A 24,614-nucleotide genomic window follows, 5' to 3' on the forward strand; every position below is an offset into this window, starting at 1 on the left:
ACCAGCAATGCCTGGGGTGGTGGGAAACTATCACTGTCCATCAATACCTTTGAATGTGGGGGGACTTCACTGGCTACTACTGTTTTTGGAGGGGGAAAGGTAAACCTTCACTGACCACCAATGCTTTTGAAGGGGGAGGGGAACTTCCATGACCATCAAAGCCTGGGGAGGGGGGGGGGACCTGCATTGTCCATTAATACCTTTGAAGGTGGGGGAACCTTCAATGGCCACCAATGCTTTTGATAGGGGAACCTTCATTAACCACCAATGCTGTAGAGAGAGTGGAAACCTGCACTTTCCACCAATAACTTTTAAGGTGCCCTATCACTTTTTTCCCTTCCACTGACTGTCAACACTGGGACATTTTTACTTCCAATAGACCAGCAGGTGGCATTATGTTAAATACTCCTGACCTTTGCACTCTGTATCTTGTGCCACGTGTTCTACTCCTGCCCAATGCATTCTATGAGCCAGGGGTGCCCAACCAGTGGCCCGCGGAGCCCTCTGATATGACCCGTGACCTTGTCCTCTGGGATGGTGGATTGGCAAGCACAGATCACGGGTTGCTGACCCACAATTCCAGAGAATCAGTGTTGTGAATGAAGCCGGCAGTAGAGGAAGCAAGCAGCTGTGGAGCAGAGCCACATAAGCCAATGTTTCCTGTACAGTGGAAACTCCTGTCACAGACAGAGTGATACCAAATGCACTCTGTCTGGGACAGCAATAGCTGATGATACTTGAATGGAAGACTGTTATTAAAAGGAAGTGTATTACTAAAATCACAGTGTATATATGGGCATATCTGTTCTGCAGTGGTGGCAAAGTGTAACTAACCCACAGAAAAGCCACAGGTGCACTTCGCTGCACCCGAGTTGTGGGTAAACCACAGCGCATCAGAATGAAAGCAGCCTTAGGCCCCTTTCACACGATTGGTACACCCCAATTGGACCCTCCATTCACCTTTATGGAACGGCAAATATAAACAAACTTGTGTCCGTTTTACACCCACCCACCTACCTCCAATCCGATCCGCTTAAAAAAACAAAAGGGAATCTGTCCCCTTTCATCAGGGCGGATCGTATTGAAGGGCCCATAGAGTAGAGCGGGCTGTGTCTGTGTCTGCTCTGAATATGCAGAGGGGACACGGACCTGTCACCTGCCCACTCCACGCATTGTGGCCCGTGACCGGTTACCAAGTCGCTTAAGTGGCCCTCGCTCTTCAAAACGTTGGGCATCCCTGCTATAAGCTATGTTGTACATTACATACCAATAACTGATGAGCTGCATATGCTCATCAGTGACAGAATGGGGTCCCGCACTGCACTAGCACGGACCTCATGCATGTGCACAATTAATTTCTCCTCTCTCTTGTACCTTACAGCTAGATACATGGAATCTCCATACTGCAGGTTCGGTTTCAGTTACTTGACCTCAGGGAAATTATCGCTAGGGAGGGAGGAGGAATACCGAACCCCTTGATATCGGAGTACCTGTCTTCCGAGCCAGCAACCACTCCTTGCAGTCTGGCTGCTATTCATTCTCACTAGGTCATGGTTACCCATGGCAACTATTCTTCTTCTATGACTTTCCTGCTGCTTTAACCCTTTGCTGTGGCCTTTCTCTTGTACAGTGTGTGCTTTACAGGCCCTATTCTTCTGATATGCTATGTACCACTATGCACCCCTTTTGAATAACAGAACAGTTAAAATACTTTACTGAAGTTCTCGTGGCATCACAGACTCATAGTTTAAAAAAAATCACAGTCCTTGTAGGGGGATTTCATTAGGGTGGTAGTCGAGAGTAGTTCCAGGCTACATCTTCTTCTGGACTGGACCTTATTCTCTTCCCCAGTCCCTCCCTGAGTCCAGCCTTCCCCCTTGATCTATAGGCTGAACAGGGTGGAGGGCAGAACCCCAAAAGCCCAGGAAACCAGCAGAACCAGTGTTAACCCTTCCCTACATGGCCTGCCCATTCTGACTTGCTAATGGCAACCCACCAAGTAGGCACCACCCTATACACATGTAAAAAGAAGAAGAGAGCTCCACAAGCTGGTTAAAATGCTAAAAATGAATCACATGTTTACATTCTTTGCATTATCTATAAATTAAAGGCATCAGAGGATTAGGTTGGTTGTCCTTTACTCCATATCCTTGCACTAGATGTTAATACTCATGCCAATTGCTTTGTCCTGAATCACAGACTGGCAAAGATAGAGGAGCTAGAATAGATGTCAGTGGATTGCAGAGTGTGTTTGTATTCATTGAAACCTGCCTAAAAGGGAGACATTATTCCTTTCACAGAAAGACCCAAGAACATTTTTCATCTGTGAAGCTCCTACAATCTATAGACTGAGTAGCGGTAGCTACCTTTCCCATCCATAAAAGTGGAAACCTAAAAAAAAAAAAACACATTTCTTCACTTCTGAAACATCTGCAGATTTTATGCTTACACCAAGAATGGGTTCAATCCTCGGGCACATTGTAAGCAAAACATCTGCTGGCATTAATACAGAGGTAGGATGTATGAGGCTGCTCTATCTTGCTGTAAGGAGATTCACAACATAATTAAATCTCAAGTCATTTTAGTTAACTATAAAATATCAAACTATGATTTTAATATGTTGTGTAAAATTAACTACAAGCGCAATTTATTCCATAAGAACAGACAGTATAGTTTACACCTCCGGGGTATAAAAACTTTTATCCATATTGTTTAGAGTTTGAAATCTTTAGCAACAAAATTAAACTCTACTAAAACATAGTAAAATGATGCACGTTTGCTCATGCTACCTGGAGTATTCTTCATCATTAGCCAGGAGAGCTTTTCAGAGTGATATTACGAGAAGGCCTGTCACTGATAATACAAGATAAAGTTGAATAGAAATTCTATTAGAAATGGGTGTGCCAATCCACATCCTAAAAATGGCTATAAAATGTCTATCTAGCAGTCAATTGTAAAGTTTATTTATCGAGTGTTTGCGTGGAGAGCTGTAGCTCTCTTTAGGGCCAGGATGAGGGAAAGAGCAAGAGGGAAAACTGCCCCAGGAGCATTGTTTTCAGGTGAGGGGTGGAGGCCCAAGTGGTCAGTCTGTGCACTGCTGCAAAAGGGACCCTGGAATCGCATACTGGGCATCACTTTATGGCTCACCTCAACATGACTGAAGCTGCATACCATTAACACCACTTTCTTTCCTATCAATTAGTAGAGTAAGCTACAGTCATAGAGGAGCAGTGCACACCTTGTGTCAGGGTAACTGGTGGAGTATGTAAGCATGAAAAGTGGGTGAACTGTGTTGTGGCTTGAAAGGTACACTGAGAAGTATAACTGATGGGGGGCTGTGACACAGGGTTATTGATGGCTTGGTGTTATTGATGTCTATAGATAGATAGATAGATAGATAGATAGATAGATAGATAGATAGATGAGCACTCTAAATGGAGTTGTGCAATGACTGACTGATAGTGCTGGTGTTGTTGGGGATGATATGTGACAGATAAGGGGCAGTGCTGTGGCTGATCTTAAAAAAAAACAAATCAGAAATCTATACCATCCCCCATTATTCCCCAGGTTCCAAATAATAAATTGGATGTTCTGTATGACATCTGGATCACTGCATACATGTAAGCAAGCACAATAAGAGTTATGCCGCGTACACACGCTCTGAATTTCTGACAACAAATGTTCGATGGGAGCTTGTTGTTGGAAATTCCGACCGTGTGTAGGCTCCTTCAGACATTTGGGAGGTGTGGTATACACTGCGCTGCCTAGAGGAAAATAGCTGCTAACACTGCTAAAAAAGAATAAATTAGCAAAAGTGTAGGGTAAAGTGTAGCGCTTAAATCACATGTGTCAAACGATCAACATATAAAATGTGAATAATAGTCACAAATTTGTACAAATACAAGTGCAACACACTGAATGTGAAAATTAGAAAAAATAAATAAATAATATATGTATATAAAGTCTTTGCAATAATATTCCACCAAATGAATGATGAAATGTTCAGTACATGAATGTATCCAAGTGCAGCATATTACAGTCCATACGAATGGATTTCACCACGTGAAGGTAAGTAGATGTGTACATGGAAAATCTTTCTTCTTTAGTGAAAATTAACCACCACCAATGGGAAATGGAGGCTTACCAGATGAAGTGTTAGTACACGAAACGCGTCGGGTCGTCTCCACTGCCGCCTCACCTATGTATACATGTGTGATATCTACAGCTTACATGTGAGTGTACCTTCTGCTTTAATAATAAATTTTTGTTTTAATGAAACTGGATTATGCTATGTGGCCACTTTTCTCCCCTATCTTATCTTGCCAATGATCTTTTTGGAGCGATATCGTTGAGGAACTTCTCTTTCCAGCGTATGTTGTCCCATCTGTCGAATTAACATCTATCAGACAACCTGAAGTGTATATCTACATACTTCCTGTTGGCATGATTGAGCACCGCACTTATAAGCCTGTTTTGACTTGTTGCGACATATGTCACTACAAGTCCACCTCTTCTGGTAAGCCTCCATTTCCCATTGATGGTGGTTAATTTTCACTAAAGAAGAAAGATTTTCCATGTACTTACCTTCACGTGGTGAAATCCATTCGTATGGACTGTAATATGCTGCACTTGGATACATTCATGTACTGAACATTTCATCATTCATTTGGTGGAATATTATTGCATGGACTTTATATACATATAGTATTTATTTATTTTTCTAATTTTCACATTCAATGTGTTGCACTTGTATTTGTACACATTTGTGACTATTATTCACATTTTATATGTTGATCGTTTGACACATGTGATTTAAGTGCTACACTTTACCCTACACCTTTCCTTCAGACATTTGGGAGCTGGTTTTCAAATTTTCCGACAACAAAATCCGTTCTCGTAAATTCCGATCGTGTGTAGACAATTCCGACGCAGAAAATTCCACGCATGCTCTGAATCAAGTATGAGATGGAAGTGCTCAGTCTGGTAAAACTAGAGTTTGTGATGGAGATAGCACATTTGTCACGCTGTAATGGACTGAAAAGCACGAGGCTGAAAAGCACGAATCGTCTCTCACCAAACTTTTACTAACATGACTGGTACTAAACTTCCCTTTAATAGTGCCGTCGTACGTGTTGTACGTGACTGCGTTCTTGGCGATCGGCATTTCCAACATTTGTGTGACCGTGTGCATGCAAGACAAGTTTGAGCCAACATCCGTCTGAAAAAAATCCACGGTTTTGTTGTCAGAATGTCAGAATGTTGTTAACCTAGTAGAACCAGAGTGCTAATTCTATCGGCACAAACCCAACTTGATCTCATCCTTAACGTTACATTAATGTTTCAGACAAAAAGGTCTTTTTTTTTTCCAGGGTGCTGTAAAATGTACTAATGGCAAACTTACAAAAACTATTATGTGGCTCTTTGGACACTTTAACCTCCCTGGCGGTATGATTCTTTCAGAAAAAAGGTGCTGGAAGCGGTACCAGTATTTGCAAGGAAATTTGGCGTTTTATATTGTAGGCCTGTAATTTTTAGAAATAACTCACTTAAATCTGACCAAACAAGATTCTAATAGGCATCCCGGGTATGACATTTTTTTAAAAACAAAATTATAAATTATAATATAATAAATAATTATAAATAATTATAACAAGTAATAATATAATTATAATAAAAATGATTCAATAATGTAATCAAATCAAAATCACTGAAATTTGCTCAGTTGCAGAATTGTCGCTGTCATTATTTTTTTTTTTTATGATGAATTTCCCCACAAATCGCTATCGCACAATTCTGCAAGTGATTATAATTTATTATTGCTGTTTTTTAGCTGCTCTAAAACAATTTTTGACATAAAGGGACACTTTTGGTTGCTATGGACAATCTACAGTTTACAGGCAGAAAAAAAAAGTTTTTATTATATAAAAGTACATGTAGGGCACTGGGCAGACCACTAGGGACAAGGGGGGGTGTGTATTTTTTACATACAGTACTGTAATCTATAAGATTACAGTATACTGTATGTAATGTGTTTGTTTACGTTTTTGAATTTGGCGCCGTTCTCCGCTCCCGTGCGTCGTAACGTCGCAGGGAACGGAGATCGGCGTCACACAGAGGCACTGTGTGAATCGAGCGAGGTCCCGCTCCCTCACACAGCGCGGTGGCATCGCTGGATCCAGGGACAAGGTAAGTAAACACTCCCTGTGGATCCAGCGAGGCAAGCCTGAGTCTGACTCGGGGTTACCGCTCGCAGCAGGAAAATCTAACCCCGAGTCAGACTCGGGAATACCGCCAGGCAGGTTAAGGGCAGGTTAAGGCCTTCAACATATTCAGTAGAACATTTAATAAGTTAACCACCTCTACTTCAGATGTACGATAGTTCCATCAGCGAGGTTACTCTTGATTGGTTATCCCTTATTGTCAGCCCTGCTCATCACTCAATTGAGGTGGCATGGCCTTGTGCCCATAAATAAACTCTGTTTTCACTTCAAAAAACATATACTATTAAAAAAATAAATGTTCCATCTTAAAAAGACAATTGACTTGTGTTTAATGAACCGATGGGAGGGGGTGTGATACCTTCGCCCTAGGCACTGGATGTCCTAGTACTGACAAGGCTCCACGGGACTGACTTTGCAGTGTTTATTCACAATTATAATGCATAGCATTGAGAACATGTGAATTTGGCCATTCTCGGTGGTATTTTTATAACCTGGAGTAGGAAGGTCTGCAGAAGGAAATGTTGGAAGACCATATGTGTACAATTATCATTTGATACTCTCCACACAGGTACACACTGAATTTGTAATTTGGCAACCACAAACGCCCCTGTTTGATGCCATTAAAGGATACGTGTTTTTATTTTTTATTCCAGCTCCCCTTTGTACCAAAATACTATTAATGTACCTTGGTTGCAGAAAAATAAAAGCTTTCTTTGATTTTGAGAACAAAACCTTACTTTAGTCCCTACTGTATTTCTTAGAAAGCTTCATCACTTGCTGGTATGTAGATCTGGGAGGAAACGGGAAGGAGTTTACCAGCTGACCTCATTAGCACAAACCCACCACCCATCAAATATGTTTGCACAGCATCTCCGACATCTCTCCATATGTGCATTTGCCTGGCTTCCCAAGACGGGCCCAGGCCGCACGCAGCTCATGGGTTGAACACCCCTAATGTAGTGCAAAGCCTGCTTGATTAGATATGGAGTGAATAGGTAGGTCATCCTATTCCAAAGTTTTGGTAAATCTAAAAGGTGTTTGTACAATCAGATTGAATAGTGTATGGCCACTTTTATACATGTACATAGGAGGGAGTGGATGGAGACCCATTCACACCTCTGTACGTGTTTTTGGAGCTGTTCTGCTCGTCGTACACAGGGTAGCAAAATCACTTGAATGGACTTCCCTACGCATGACAAACTCTCCAGTACTCTTTTTTTGAGTGGAGTGTTGTGCAATTGTTTACCTGGATTTTTGGTGCGTTTGCAGCACGTTTGGCAAACATGCGGCTGCTTGCCATGTTTGGGATGCCATTAACATTGTCAGTACATTTCTGAAATGCAAAGCAAAGCATACATTTTTTGTTCAGAAACATGCAGTTGTGAATGGAGCCTCATTGTGCCTTTTCAAGACAGGGCATGCGCCGTTAAAGTCGTCGCTCAGGGAAATTGAAAATATCTCAGAGACCGTGTAGGTCTCTGACATATTGCAAGCACCTTAATCTAGGCTTACCTGTAAGTGTAACTTGTCCCAGAGGGTTTACAACCACTTTAAGCCTTGCCCACATTAAATGTCATCCTTTCCTGATTTATAAAGTTGTAAGATGTAATAATGTGGATTGCCTTTACCCCATGCATCTGTTCTAAAGATTCTCACCCTGCAAATTCCTGAGCATTTTACTTCCTGAGCTTTGCCCATTTGTCAGTGAAATTTCCATCAAGCTGGCAATCCATTTTGGACAAATGCAAAGTAGAGGTGGGCTAGCTAGGCAAATTTGGAAGATGAAGATCTCTGGATCAGGGATATCAGGGGTAAATATAATGCATATAATTACACTCCCTGTGCCTTGACCCAGAGATCCAACATGCCAACTCCATTTTCAAAGTTCAATTTGAAAAATGAGTGTAACTAAATACATATTTGCCAATATTTCTTTCACATCTGCACACACACCTGCACCAGCCTACATTCAAAACTTCACCTAAACAATGGCACATTATTAATCTTAGACTATAAGCATTACCTATGGTACAAAAACACAAAGGCAGTTTTATAAAGCTGACTGATAGGCAGAATAAATCCAGGCTGATTTATGCACACTCTGAGAGAGAGATAATAAGAATCCCCTTGCAGCTCATAACAGAGGCTGTGCTTGGTTAGTCATGCACTATTCCCTGCAGACCATATAATCTGCGTGAATTCTTGCCTGCGAGGGATCAGTTAGCCACATGTACAGGAAGCAAGTCTTAATTATTTGTTTAAATCTGCATATTAAACATGGAACCCACCATTTCATCTAACTCTATAAAGTGAGGAATTTTTTTTTTTTGGTTGATTTTTAAAACATTTCAGCCACTAGGAAAATCTGAATTTTATAACTCTTTCTAGATAATATGAAGTTAGCGCAGGACTGTACTGAGGTTATTTGCTGGCCTGCCTAACAAATATTAATTCTACATAATATATATAATATAATTTACATTTATTGTGAAAGTATTTCCATAGCAGCATACAAAAAAATGGCAGTTTTTAAAGAGATCCTGTCGCCAATGACAATGATGGCCACTGCTTTGTAGATTATAAAAGATAGCTGACAAAATCGATAGCATTATTTGAAATTTCTGTTTAGTCCATAGAAATTTACAAGGGCACAAGATTTTATTTTATTTTTGTCAAAAGCTATTTTTTTTTACTTGCAAAAAATGTACTTATCCTGAAAAAACAACAAAAAAAAAACTAATGCAGACACCACATGAGGGTCTTAGAAGGTCAGCTGTAATATATTAAACATATTTTCTTGGGTTTAGATATACTTTAAAATAACTAAGCTTTCTCTGTTTACATGCACAGTAAACCCCATATATACTGAAGGGTCCTCTTGCGCACATAGTTGTGTAGTGTAAATAGAGGCTTGTTAGAAGCCTGGGTGTGAGTCAGAGGGTTTACTTTGGGCTGGGGGCTCTACAGGTTAGCCCTCTGGTACCTCCCCCTGGTTCTAGAAGCTTGGAGAAGTTTATAGAAGCTAGTAGGTGGAGGCCAGAAGGTGCTGATCTGAATATTTATGGGAATCTGGCCAATCCCCAGGCAGGAGGCCTGACAGGGTGGCTGAACCAGCCCATAAATATTGCTGAGCCTGGCCAGTGGGGGAGTCAGGTGGAAGATGACGTGATGCTGTGTGTAGCCTGGGAGGGGGCCCAGAGAAGGGGGTCTGCCTTCAGGCTAAAGGTTGGAAGAAGAAAGCTGAAAGAGGAATCTCCGCTGCCCTGCAGTCCACCGGGGAAGAACAGCCAGCACAGCCAGGAATGAAACAAGCCCAGCGAAAAGCCTGAAAGCACTTTCACCTACAGGACAAGGACAGTGTAAGTACTTCAACACCCCCAGGGCCTACAAGAGAGAAGGCTTCTAGGTGCCATACCAAACCAGTTCTCCCCAGGACAGTGCTAAAAAAACAAGTCTGTGGAATCCCTTGCTATGGGATACTCTTTGAGGCAGCCAGGTGGATGGGATCTGAAAAAGTTAATTTAAAGGGGACTGTGTTACTGATCCATTAAGAGACAGAAGCCACTCTGGAGGGAGTAGAATGTCCAGGAGCCATCTGTTTTTATTTGTACAGAAATAGGAAGTTTTCTCCTCCAAGTCAAGTCAGGCATCCCATATACCCCTACACCCTATCCAAGTTGTTTATACCCTAAATAAAACCACATAAATCAAGCCTGGATGCAAGTTGGAAAAAGTGTGTTGCCTGGCTGTTCAGGAATAGGGGGACACAAAAACTATGCGGCTCCTTAGGGGGTAGCGCTCAAATACCATTACAAAATGTAAAAAAGAGAACTTTGGATGGCTTCATGAAGTGCTACATAAGCATGAAACTGGTCATTATTCTTACTTGGCCATTGTAGTAGGACATGATACTTGCAACATGGGAGATCTAAACCTATTCACTACAATCTCATATAAGATTGAACATGTTATTGTAGATTCCAATTTTAAAGTTGTATAGGAAAAAAAAAAGGGGGGGGTGTAATTGCGCTAAACCAAAGTAGTTATTTCATAGGGAAAAAAACATGTGATGGGCATATAGCCCTAATTGTGTGTCAAATACTCATAAACAGTGTAAATTGTAGGAACACAAATCAAAGAGTGAAATATGTAAAAAGATTCAGACATACCGTATTTTCCGGCGTATAAGACGACTCGGCGTATAAGACGACCCCCTAATTTTCCAGGAAAAATTTTGATTTTGGGATATACTCACTGTATAAGACTACCCCCTTCTTACTGTCTTTCTGGAAGCTGAGGGGGGAGCCAGAACCGCTGACAGAAACAGGCTTTTTCAAATCTCACTGCACTGTGCCATTACATTACTCACTGTGCCATTACATTACATGCCCAGACTGTGCCACTGTGCCATTACATGCCCCCACATTGCCATTGTGCCATTACATGCCCCCACATTGCCACTGTGCCATTACATGCCCCCACATTGCCACTGTGCCATTACATGCCCCCACATTGCCACTGTGCCATTACATGCCCCCACATTGCCACTGTGCCATTACATGCCCCCACATTGCCACTGTGTCATTACATGCCCCCACATTGCCACTGTGCCATTACATGCCCCCACATTGCCATTGTGCCATTACATGCCCCCACATTGCCATCACTTGCCCCCACTGTGCCTGAACTTGTTGCCCCCCCCAGTGCAATAACACTCTCCCCAGCGCTGACAGTCTAACATGCTGCGATCGCGAGCGTGAATGATTTCAAAGCCGCGCCTTCACTGCAGAGTGTTCTGTGATAGGAGGAACAAAAATCTTCCCAGCAGCGCCTCTGTTATGTTTTCCGCCTATCACGGACGTCTTCTCATCTCGTCCGAGGATGAGAAGGCATCTGTGATAGGAGGAACAAAGAACAGAGGCACTGCTGGGAAGATTTTTGTTCCTCCTATCACAGAACACTCTGCAGTGAAGGCGCGGCTTTGAAATCATTCACGCTCGCGATCGCAGCATGTTAGACTGTCAGCGCTGGGGAAAAAAAGTGAGTACTGAGACTGTACCCGGCGTATAAGACGACCCCCGACTTTGGATGCATGTTTTTGCATCCAGAAAGTCGTCTTATACGGCCTAAAATACGGTATTATACCAAAGTCCATATGTTTGTCTGGATAAATACAGAAATAGTTCGTGAAGGGTTCAAATTGAAGAAAAAACACCCGTGCACAATCCAACTGGCAAGTGATAGGGCACCGAGACGAAGTGACCTATCACGAAACCCGTCGGGCGGAGCGAGCGACGTGCTGACATCATCCCCCTCATCGCTGAACTCTCAACACGAGCGGCTTTTACCTGGAAACGTCCGGCCGGCGTTACAGGCTGAAATGTTCTTTTATGTCTGCTTAAATGTGAGTTTTTTACCTACTTGCTAGTTTTTAAATAAATCATCTCTTATTTTATGCTATGTGGAGCATTTTTTCTTCCATATACCCATGTTATTGAGCCCTATGTGAAGTCGTACCCTGCTGTGGATACATAATTTTCCGGTCCCTTTGGCGTGGACACATCAATATCTAGCCCCCAATGTGGAGTGAAATGCTGGGTTTGGTCCATTAGGACCTTTTCATCTGGTAAGCAGATTAGGATACGGTGGTGGATTCACATGTGGTGGCTGGGACCATTTACCAGTTGGATTGTGCACGGGTGTTTTTTCTTCAATTTGAACCCTTCACGAACTGTTTCTGTATTTATCCAGACAAACATATGGACTTTGGTTTAATATGTCTGAATCTTTTTACATATTTCACTCTTTGATTTGTTTTCCTACAATTTACACTGTTTATGAGTATTTGCTTGTGGATTTGTGATCATTCACTGAATTCCTCAAAATAGTGTCTCACTTTGGGCATACGAGTGCTGCACTCACCCAATCACTCAATTTGGGTGGTTGCGGCCTCCTCTGTTCAGAGACACTATTACACTGTGTTATATATCAATTCATTTGATTGTCATTAAGGTCACTACTTTAATACGACACACAATTAGGGCTATATGCCCATCACATGTTTTTTTCCCTATGAAATAACGACTTTGGTTTAGCGCAATTACCTCCCCCCTTTTTCCTATATTTCTTTGTTGTTTACGATTTAATTGCTGCTTATTAATCCAGATCATAGCACTCGAACCTAGCGCAGTTGTCCCCACTCTTTTTTTTTTATCAATTTTAAAGTTGGTATGGGATTTTCCTGTATAGTTACACTGGTCCAGGTTGAACCAATGTTACGTATACATACTGTATGCCTGGACGATCACTGTGGAAGTGGAGAATTGCTGTGGTAGTCACTCCTACTAGTGATCGCCGCTGTCTTCCAGGTCCTGTGCAGAGTGGCTGACTGTAGCATAGTAAGCACAAGGGGTCACACGCTCAACATGGGCAGTGGCACCATTCAGAGAACACCTTGAATTTTTCTCAATAAATACAAAGTATTCTCTGTGATGTCACCTCCCCGCCTCTTTACCTTGTCCAATCACAGAACGCTTTGCATTCATTGAAAAATATGCAAGGCATTCTCTGAATGGCACCCAATGCCAAAAGAGGCTGGGGGCGATCAGTAGCAATGAGATGCAAAGTACAAGATGTGACAACACTCTGTTCTTGTGCTCCTGCATTGTCCCCTGTAACATGGGAGTTTCCTGTTGCGTGAAATGCTCCCCTGAAGGAGACTAGAAGCAGCAGTGCCGAAACGTATTGTGCAAGCCATTTTTCCATTATCATAGACATCACAGTCAGGAAGCCATTCCTGGGAAATAATGTGTAGCTGAGGCTGGAGCATGTGCATGTAGACAGAAAGTGGCTAAAACAATCTGTAGATCAGCATTACAGGGATGAAAAGAAGGCTAAAGCAATGTAAAAAAAAAAAAAAATTATAAAGAAAAAAAAAACATATCACTTGTTTATGAGACATGGTACTTTAGCAAACTAAATGTCATCCAGTTGGTGTTTAGAACACCATCTTTCAGATGATCAGCGGAGGGAACATTAACAAATCTGTATATAGATGCAATAATTAACATACGCAACAGCAATATTAAAATTACTTTTGGGTAAATGTCACAAAAGTAGTGCAATGTTAAATTACATTACGGTTACCCTTTATTATATTTATCCTTCATATTTATAGGATTATAGCAGTGGTTCTATATTTATACAACAATAGTTCTTATGTCCATTTTACATAAGTAGATATACGTACAACTTAAAAACAAATTTAAAAATACATTATGTGTATGTTAATATGAATAATCGGAATCTCTGGTGACTTTCAATTTGTGTACAAGTATGTACGGTATGTATATTCATTGTTTACTCACTACAGGCATACCCCACTTTTAAGTACACAACGGGACCAGAGCATGTATGCAAAACGAAAATGTACTTAAAGTGAAACAATACCCTTTTTCACTTCTATGGTGTAGTGGGGGGTCAGGGACTGTAGTGGGGGTGTCAAGAGCTGTAGTTGAGGTCTCAGGGGCTGTAGTGGGGGTGTCAGGGGCACACTGGAACAGGGTGGGGTATGCTCTCGGAGCTTCAGCTCCTTCTACTGCGGCTGCAAAATGTCCGTACAGTACTTGTAAGGCACTTTACATACACTCGCAGGTATGTCCTTACTCGCGAGTGTATGTAAAGTGAGTGTACTTAAAGCGGGGTATGCCTGTACTGTCTATTCTGTTCTTTGTCATATCTTTGTCCAACGTTCGTCTCTCCCTAACATGTTTATATGTTTTTTTTTTGCATAATTTTGCAGCTATCACAGCATAACTTTAGAAGCTGAGGTCTATTGTTATTCGAAAAACAAAAGTTTTTTTTTGTCATTCTATTCATTCTCTTAACACAGTGCCTTGTTGGTTGAGTTATGAATATAACAAGCCAATTATTTATATAGTTTACCGTATTTTCCGGCGTATAGGATGTCTTTTTGCATATAAAATAATGCCCCAAAAGTCAGGGGTCGTCTTATACGCCGGGTACCTGTCTGTCAGACGGCGGCCATCCATTATTCAAAAGCCGCGCCTCCTCCTCTGACTGTTCCGTGATAGGCGGAGCACTAATTTTCCCAGTAGAGCCTCTGTTCAGTGTTCCGCCTATCACGGATGCCTTCTCATCCTCAGCTTCGGCCTCGGACGAGAGGACATCTGTGATAGGCGGAACACTGAACAGAGGGGCTCTGCTGGGAAAATTAGTGTTCCGCCTATCACGAAAAAGCCTGAGGAGGAGGTGTGGCTTTTGATTAATGGATGGCCGCCGTCTGACTGACTCTGCAAACAGGAGAAGGTAGGGAGATCATCGAGGCAGGGAATGGAATGGCACAGTGAGGCATGTATAGATGGCACAGTGAGGCATGTATAGATGGCACACTGAGGCATGTATAGATGGCACAGTGAGGCATGTATAGATGGCACAGTGAGGCATGTATAGATGACACAGTGAGGCATGTATAGATGGCACAGTGAGGCATGTATAGATGGCACAGTGAGGCATGTATAATGGCACAGTGAGGGGTCGTCTTATACAGTGAGTATATCCCAAAACCAACATTTTAGCTGGGAAATTAGGGGGTCGTCTTATACGCCCAGTCCTCTTCTGCGCCGGCAAATACGGTATGTCTTGAAAAAAACTTTCTCCACAAGCCATGAGTGTTATTATAAACCCATAGAACTGAAGCCATATGTCACTGAATACAGATTACAATATGGCTTTTTCTAGGACAATAAGTCCAAAGTTGGCTCCAGATATCGAAGAAGAATGATGCCCCGTACACACGATCGGAATTTCCGTCGGGATGAACTCTGACAGATTTTTCTGACGGAATTCTACACACTGTCACACCAAATTCCGACCGTCCAAAACGCGGTGACGTACAACACTACGATGAGCCAAGAAAAATGAAGTTCAATGCTTCCGAGCATGCGTCAACTTGATTCTAAGCATGTATGTTCCATACAGAATTTCCAATGGAAAAACTCTGATTGGGCACACACACGGTCGGAATATCCAATGAAAAATTCTGTCAGACTTTTTCCATCGGAAATTCCGAACGTTGTGTACAAGGCATAAGACTTTTAAATAGGATCCAACAGGCCAGCTTGAGTAATTTGTGGATGCTAAAGAGAAACAAGGAAGAGTGCAGAGATACAGAATATGAGTGGATCAAGGGGTTGTATTTAACCCCTTGACTACCAAAGAAACGTTTATAAAAATCCTGATATTCAAGGTATTAACGTAAACCCATGGCCGCTGCTGCAGGCATGAGCTTGGTGTTGATTTTTTGATCTAGCAAGGGCTTTCAGTTAAAACTGATCACTTTTACAGGCTTCTAAAGGTAACTCCCCCCCCTTTCTCCTAGGAACACGATAAATAGTTGTAATATTAAGAGCAGGAGGATACGCTTTGATGTCCCCTATTTGATGAACCTGGAAGCAACATGTATTAAATCACTTCCAAGTTCAGAGATGTCATTACCCAACTACTGTAGCCAGGGCAGCAGCCAAACTAGCAAGATCTGTGCTTTATTTGCTGCAGGGGAAATACTAGGGGCTGGATTCACGTAGAGCGGTGCATATTTCTGCCGGCGTAGCGCATCTCATATACGCTACGCCGACGTAACACAGAGAGGCAAGAACAGTATTTACAAAGCACTCGCTCCCCAACGTTGCACCAGCGTAACGTAAACTCGTTGCCGTAAGCCGGCCTAATTCAAAGTAGTTAGAAGTGGGCGTGATACATTTAAATGAACCATGACCCCATGTAAATGAATGGCCGAACGAACGATGCATATCACGTTGAATATACTCCCTAAGATACGACGGCTCAATGTCTACGACGTGAACGAAACCTACGCCCAGCCCTATTCACGTAGTCCTACGTAAACGACATAAAAAACGACGGCTGTTCCGTGGTCCATACCTTTGCATGGGATGTGCCTCCTTTAAGTGGATTAACTTTACGCCGGACGTACGCCTTACGTAAACGGCGTATATATCTCTGCGACGGGCGCAAGTACGTTCGTGAATCGGCGTATCTCCCTCATTTGCATATTTACAATGAGGCGACCAGTGTAAATATGCGCCCAAGATACGCCAGCGTAGGAAAGTTATGCCGGTCGGAGGAAGCCTATTTTCAGGCGTATCTAGTTCTATGGGCACGGCGCATAGATACGACGGCACACATTGACACTTACGCGGCGTATTTGTAGATACGTCGGCGTAAGTGTTACGTGAATCCAGGCCTAGGAGTCTAATAGAGCCCCATTATCTCATAAAAGAGGACCTGTTGCCTGTCCAATGCTATCACTTGGGAGCTTCTTAGTCTCCAATACAATACAATACATTTCAATGAAGAAGAAAAAAATCTGCGACTGTCTACGCCTTTAAAAGTGTTATCAGTTACTTGTAACAGAAGCTTTTCAGCAACCAATTTTGCATAATTAGTAATCACCTGGTAATTCCTGCTCTTTTCATGGGCTTCATATTATATGTGGCAAAGTTATCACAGCCAATCCACTGGCTGATGCGTTGTCACAAGGAAGCTATTTACTTCCTCCTACACCTCCTAGCCACCCAATGTGATACACATTGCAAGGATTTAGCGGCAGATCACTGAGCGTGATTGACAGAAGCTCTTACAAGGAGGCTCGCTGACAGTTTATTATGATGAAACTGAGAATGCCGCTGCAGTGTTATGTTCAGGTAGTTCCTATAGTGACATTGGCAGCTTCATAAGAGCTTCCCTACAGGCCTACCCCCTATGTCTCCTAGTGCATTAGGGAGTAACCTCTAGATGTCACATGACCACACTACACAGAAATAAATAAAGATATTTGGGACAGTTATATTGATCTGTGCTATAGATTACAATAAACTATTGTCTTTATTGATGCATTGGCTGATCATCCACATAAAGTAGTCCTAATGGGTTCAAAGACACTTTGAAGAGTTTGTTATATCATATTCCTGATATGTGCCTGCTGTATCATGTACTTGTATGAGAAAGCATCCTGTTCTCTTTGTATTGCTTCCTTTACGTGAAATCCCTGGTGTTCCTGCCAGTCCACTTGCCTTTCTATTAAAAACTGACCACACCAAGCAGGAGAACACACCATGGTCAGTTATCTAGCTATGCTGGGAATTTAGTGTAGTCTCCTACAATGATCAGACTTGTCCTGACATGCCCCCGCCTGCACAGCCATTCATTGGCAAGCTCCGTGTTCTGTTGCTTCTCCTCCCCCAGCTCTTATGCAGCCAAGAACAGGGGGAATGGGATCATTCACAAAAAAAAGGTATTTGTAATTTTTTTTATATCATACATAAATGTTTTTCCTTTCCTTTCTATTTTATACTGAATAGTTTTTTTTTTTTTTACAAGGCAATCATTTACAATGACTTTAAAGTGGTTATAAACCCTCTCCTACACCCAGTGAAGTGAATAGCCTCAGATTATACACAGAAATTAAACAAATCTCCCTACTTAATGTTTACTTGTATATCTGCTGTCTTTCCCTTTCTACACTCCTTGGAAAGTACAGATTGTGTTAGAAATCTTTCTTCCTCTTCCAGCATTGGGCTTACACTGTGTGAGAGACTTCACATAGGCAGAAAAATGAATGAACACGCAGAGCTGTAGTCTGAATAGACAAGCTCTCTGCTTATCTACCTCTAAAGCCTCGTACACACGATCAGTCCATCCGATGAGAGCGGTCTGATGGACCGTTGTCATAGGTTAACCGATGAAGCTGACTGATGGTCCGTCGTGCTTACACACCATCGGTTAAAAAAACAATCGTGTCAAAACGCGGTGACATAAAACACAACGACGTACATGCGCCGTTCGTGAAAAAATCCCAGTGCGCATGCTCGAAATTCCGACGCAAATCGCCATTGCTTTCGACGTGAACGTAAATTACGTCCAGCCCTATTTGCGAACAACTTATGCAAACGAAGTAATACATTCAAATTTTGAAGCGGGAACGACGTCCATACTTAACATTGGCTGCGCCACCTAATAGCAGGAGCAACCTTACGCCGAAAAAGTCTAACGTAAACAACGTAAATAAATTGCGCCGGCCGTACGTACGTACGTACGTACGTACGTACGTACGTTTGTGAATCGGCGTATCTAGGTAATTTGCATATTCTACGCTGAAAACAACGGAAGCGCCCCTAGCGGCCAACGTAATATTGCACACAATTATACGCCGCCGCATTCAAGTTACGTCGGCGGAGGAAGCCTAGTCTTTTAGCGTATCTGCCTTTGAGAATCGGCGTAACGATACGCCGGCGCAGATTTCAAATTACGGCGGCGTATCTGGAGATACGCCGCCGTAAAAGCTACCTGAATCTACCCCTTAGAAGGGAAAGTGAAGGAAAAGGTAAGTGAACCAACAATGCACTAGCTTAAAGAAACCTATTTAGAAAATAACCTTTACAGCCCCTTTAAATTGCCTTTTTGGTTTGTGCTGCTCAGATGCAATGTAGTTCTGCTTTAAGATGCACTGTAAAAAAAAAAAAAAACACAAAACAAAGAAGAACATCGAGCCTTGGAGGGCACTCATCTCTGGGGACCTTAGTGTGACAATCTTCTTTGAATGTGCTCGACTTCCACCACTGCTTCCAATTACATGATGGTACAAAAAGTAGCTAAGCATGAAATGTTAAATATCAGTAGATTTCCACAAGACACATACCTTTACCAAGGTGCACAGGCATGCTCTCCGATTTCATCATGCGCTGATTTTGTGGCATCTGCAGTGGTGGTAGAGCATGATGTGGTGTCGGTTCAGAAACAGGTTGACTTGGGAGAACTTCCGAAAAACTGGGTTTCCCAACACTATGGTTTATGTTGGTATTTGGTGGTGAGGTCATTGGACTCATTGCTCCTCCAGTTGGAATTGCTGGGCTAATTAGTTTCCGTCCAAGATTCATTAAACTGCTAGAGACTTTATTTATATTTATGGGTGCCACCTTGGCATTAGCCCTAAATTTAAAGATAAAAAAAAAATATTGTAAGCATTACATATTTTCTATAACAATCAGCTCTGACAATTTGTCACTAAAAACCACATTAAATCCACATTAAAAACTTTCAATAAATGGTGTATTACTTGCTATGAGATTCATTTTCTGTATTCTGCAAAAAACCTGGTTGATCCTAAACCCTGTGAACAGCCTTCCCAGAAGAGTTGAAGCTGTTATAGGTGCAAAGGGCAGGCCAACTCAATGTTGACTGAGATGCCATTAAAGTTCATGTGCGTGTAAATGCAGGTCTCCCAATACTTTTGGTAATATAGGGGTAGATTCAAATAGGGGCGCGCACTGATATGGCGCGCAGCGTATCGTCTTTACACTACGCCACCGTAAATTACAGGAGCAAGCGATGTATTCACGAAGCACTTGCTCCGTAATTTGCGGCGGCGTAGCGTAAAAGGGGCCGGCGTAAGCGCGCGTAATTCAAATGATCCGGTAGGGGGCGTAGATCATTTAAATTAGGCGCGTTCCCACGCCGAACGTACTGCGCATGCGCCGTCCCTAAAATTTCCCGAGATGCATTGCGGTAAATGACGTCGCAAGGACGTCATTGGTTTAGACAGGAATGTAAATGGCATCCAGCGCCATTCACGGACGACTTACGCAAACAACGTAAAATTTTCAAATCGCGACGCGGGAACGACGTCCATACTTAACATTGGCTGCACCTCCTAATAGCAGGAGCAACGTTACGACGAAAACGAGTTACGCAAACAACGTAAAAAACGAACGCCGGGCGCACGTACGTTTGTGAATCGGTGTAAGTATGTAATTTGCATACTCTACGCTGACAACTACGGAAGCGCCACCTAGCGGCCAGCGTGAGAATGCACCCTAAGATACGACGGCGTAAGAGACTTATGCCAGTCGTATCTTAGGCTAATGTCGGCGTATCTAGCTTTCTGAATACAGAAAATAGATACGCCGGCGTAGCTTTGAATTTACACGGCGCATCTATGGATACGCCGGCGCAAATCGTTCCTGAATCTACCCCACAATGTTTATATATATATCACACATACACACACACACAGTGAGGGAAAAAAGTATCTGCTGATTTTGTACGCTTGCCCACTGACAAAGAAATGATCAGTCTATAATTCTGATGGTAGGTTTATTTTTAACAGTGCGAGACAGAATAACAACAAAAATATCCAAAAAATGCAATAAGAAAAAAAAGTTATAAACTGATTTGCATTTTAATGAGTGAAATAAGTATTTGACCCCTTTCGCAAAACATGTCTTATTACTTGGGGGCTAAACCCTTGTTGGCAATCACAGAGGTCAGATATTTCTTGTAGTTGGCCACCAGGTTTGCACACATCTCATGGGATATTTTGTCTCACTCCTCCTTGCAGATCCTCTCCATGTCCTTAAGGTTTCCATGCTGGCGTTTGGCAACTCGAACCTTCAGCTTCCACCACATATTTTCTTTGGGATTAAGGTCTAGAGACTGGCTAGGCCACCCCAGGACCTTAATGTGCTTCTTCTTGAGACACTCCTTTGTTGCCTTTTTGTGTTTTGGATCATTGTCATGCTGGAATATCCACCAACGACCAATTTTCAATGCCCTGGCTGAAAGAAGAAGGTTCTCACCTAAGATTTGATGGTACACGGCGAGTTGAGTTGCGATCTTTGACTCATCTGACTACAACACTTTCACCCAGTTCTCCTCCAAATCATTCAGATGTTCATTAGCAAACTTCAGATGGTCCTGTACATGTGCTTTCTTGAGCAGGGGGGCTTTGTGGGCGCTGAATGATTTCAGTCCTTTATGTCGTAGTGTGTTACCAATTGTTGTCTTGGTGACTATGGTCCCAGCTGCCATGGGATCATTGACAAGATTCTCCTGTGCAGTTCTGGGCTTATTGCTCACCATTCTCATGATCACTGAAACTCCACAAGGTGAGATCTTGCATGGAGAGCCCCAGATCAAGGAGGATTGACTGGTATTTTGTGTTTCTTCCATTCGCACCATCTGTTGTCACCCTTTCACCAAGCTGCTTGGCCATGGGTCTTCAAACTACGGCCCTCCAGTTGTTCAGGAACTACAATTCCCATCATGCCTAGTCATGTCTGTGAATGTCAGTGTGTTACAATGCCTCATGGGATGTGTAGTTCTACAACAGCTGGAGGGCCGTAGTTTGAGGATCCCTGTGCTTGGCGATGGTCTTGTAGCCCATTCCAGCCTTGTGTAGGTCTACAATCTTGTCTCCGACATCCTTGGACAGATCTTTGGTCCTGGCCATGGTGAAAACATTGGAATCTGATTGATTGCTTCTGTGGACAGGTGTCTTTTATACAGGTAACAAGCTGAGATTAGGAGCATTCCCTTTAAGGGCCAGTTCACACCAGATGCAGTTCCGTACAGTTTTGTGTGCATTTTTTCTGCACTAAAAATGCATGCACAGTGTTTTCCATGTATTCTAATGGCTCTAGTTCACACCATGCAGTCAGTTTCTGGTGCAGAAACTGACCTGAAACTGACTGCATGGTACCAACTAGAGCAATTGGAATACATAGAAAACGTTGTGCATGCATTTTGTGCAGAAAAAAAGCACACGGAACTGAACAGAACTGTGTCTGGTGTGAACTGGCCCTAAGAGAGTGCTCCTAATCTCAGCTTGTTACCTGTATAGATGACACCTGTGAGCAAGAAATCTTGCTGATTGATAGGGGATCAAATACTTATTTCACTCATTAAAATGCAAATCAATTTATAACTTTCTTGAAATGCTGTATATTTTTGTTGTTATTCTGTCTCTCACTGTTAAAATAAACCTACTATTGGAATTATAGACTGATCATTTCTTTGTCAGTGGGCAAACGTACAAAATCAGCAGGGGGATCAAATACTTTTTTCCCCTCACTGTGTTATATATATATATATATATATATATATATATATATATATATATATATATATATAGATAGATATATATAGATATATATCTATCTATATCTATATAGATCTATATAGATATAGATCTATATCTATAAATAGTTATATATATATATATATATATATATATATATATATATATATATATATATATATATATATATATATATATATATATATATATAACTAACTATCTATCTATCTATCTATAGATAGATATATCTATCTATCTATATAGATAGTGTGACAGGAAGTCAGGTAAATCTGTGGGTGTTGTCACAAACGGGACATACATTTCTGCCTTGCTTAGACAATACACTAATCATTATTGGGCGTCGGCTACAAATGTGGCCAGGAAGGCTAAGGGCCGTTGGAAGACTCCAACTGTTCAGAGTGAGGAAATTAAAGGCCTCTATAAGAAGTGCAGAGGATTACCACTAATTGGCTGCATCACTCCTAAGGCTGTGTGAGTAGGAGAGCAGTGCCAGAAGGTCTTCGGTGGAGGTGAGAAGACCATTGATTTTTCTGTGTGATAAAAATCAAAAGACTATTGTTTTGTGCTGTATGACCAGCACTGTCTACCCAGCAGTAGGCTGTGTTAGACTTCATAGATAGGTTCCTGTGTGGAAGGTAGACACCCAGAATGGCTAGGATTTATTTTATGTCTTATTTTGTTTATGCTGTTTGCATGCTTGCAATTGTTTTCCAGCAAGATGGAAAAATAAACCAGAAACTTTGTTTTCAACCGTCTTCGACTGCCAGTCTGTAGAAGTTCAGTGTGTGGTGAACCCATCCAAGGAGTCACACACCCCGCTACCGAGCTAACCCCTCACAATAGCTATATCTATATATACATATCTCTCTCTTTTTTTTTTATTAGAAATATGTATGTATATTATCAATAAAAATAATAAGCACACACTGTTGAAGTTATGTGCATCAGGGTAAAAACAAACACCACATACTAAGCCAAAGACGCTGCTGAATGCAATACTCACCGTGATCTGTTCATCAAGTCTACTCCTCGTGCCCGGTAGAAGTCTAAATTTTGATGGAACTGATAGCTTATAGGTTTGGGATTTTTCTGCAAATAAAAGTACATAGATGGACTTAATATAAAGCAAAAAAAATCCTTGCAATAACTTTGTAACCCCATATTGCACTAACTATACAGTGGCATCAGCACTTACAGTATTTTTTTTGTGTCAAACAACTTATCGGGTGCACCATTTATATACAATTATTAATTTAAAACAACTTTTATTTTATTTTTTTTAACTCCAGGAAAATATTGTTTTGTGATAGTACAGGGACAAATTTGTCCCAGTGACACAATGAAAGTGAAAGAGTCTCTACAAATTGAGAAGAAATTCTAGCTTTAAAAAAATAGGGTCCTTACTGGTGCTGCAACTTCTCTTGCTGTGACAACAACAGAATTTCCTCTCAATTCCTGTCCTAGCAATGACTATCATCAGGACAGGAAGCAAAGAGACATCTTCAAAACAGGGTCACAATCATCAATAAAAAAATAAATGTTTCTTCAATTTACAAAGTAGTAGACTTCTAGTTCAAATGCCAAAATGAATTTGTTTGACTACAAGATCCATTACAAGCACACAACTAAACAGCACCCCAGACAAGCAAGGTGCTTCGACATCTGGGAAAACAGTAGCATTTAATAACTAATGCAGTGTTGAAGAATGGCATATTACAGGGTATATTTATCTTCCACATCCAGCATTTCACTTAGATTTGAGATATGAATTGCATAGCAAAGCAAACCTTAATAAAGCTGAACCTTTTAAGACATCAATCATGCATTCATTTTCAGGATCTACATATAATTAAGGCAACCTGAGCGCTTGTCAGTAAATAACAACATTATTGACTGATTACAGATTAGAAGGTATTGGAAAATATTACAAGTGCACTTAGATGATATGGCCGCTAGATGGCAGTCACAGTCTTTCTCTTCTCTGCAGTCAGAATGAGATTCTGATTACAGATCTTAGAAATGAACAAAACATTTGCAGATTCATAAATCTGTCAAAAACTACAGTACACAGTTGTTTAAAAGGCATAAAACATACAAATGCCCGCTATTCAAAGCTTTCATAGTTGTGATATGACATACAGTGGGAGTCATTTAAAACCGGCCTGCGCATGGCAGATTATTGCTCTGTCTCATGCATATTTACAATCAAGTTCATACTCCAAATAGTCAGAGAATGTTTTCTGTATTATGAAGCCATTGCGGCCTGACTGCTTGCCAGGTACTCTAAGAGTGGGCCTGATTGATGGAGTCAGGAGTATATGAGTGGAGTTGTTGCTCATAGTAGTAAATAGGAGTGGAGCTATTGTTCATAGTAACTGGGTTCAATTCCAGTTCAGTTCAAATAATGAGGGACAAACATC

At 41.7% G+C, this 24,614-nt stretch overlaps 1 protein-coding gene across 5 annotated transcripts in view; it reads right to left on the minus strand.

Annotated features, from left to right (window-relative positions):
- TBC1D5 (TBC1 domain family member 5) overlaps positions 1-24,614 on the minus strand; it is a 723,038-nt gene that overhangs the window by 99,261 nt on the left and 599,163 nt on the right. For all 5 annotated transcript variants that reach the window (XM_040352961.1, XM_040352959.1, XM_040352957.1 and 2 more), the window contains 2 exons: positions 23,198-23,283; positions 18,958-19,247 (listed from right to left, as the gene is read on the minus strand). In XM_040352961.1, the coding sequence (XP_040208895.1) occupies positions 18,958-19,247; positions 23,198-23,283 (376 nt within the window). The remainder of the gene's footprint in view (positions 1-18,957; positions 19,248-23,197; positions 23,284-24,614) is intronic.

Source organism: Rana temporaria, chromosome 5 (assembly GCF_905171775.1).
Source record: "Rana temporaria chromosome 5, aRanTem1.1, whole genome shotgun sequence".
NCBI lineage: Eukaryota > Metazoa > Chordata > Amphibia > Anura > Ranidae > Rana > Rana temporaria.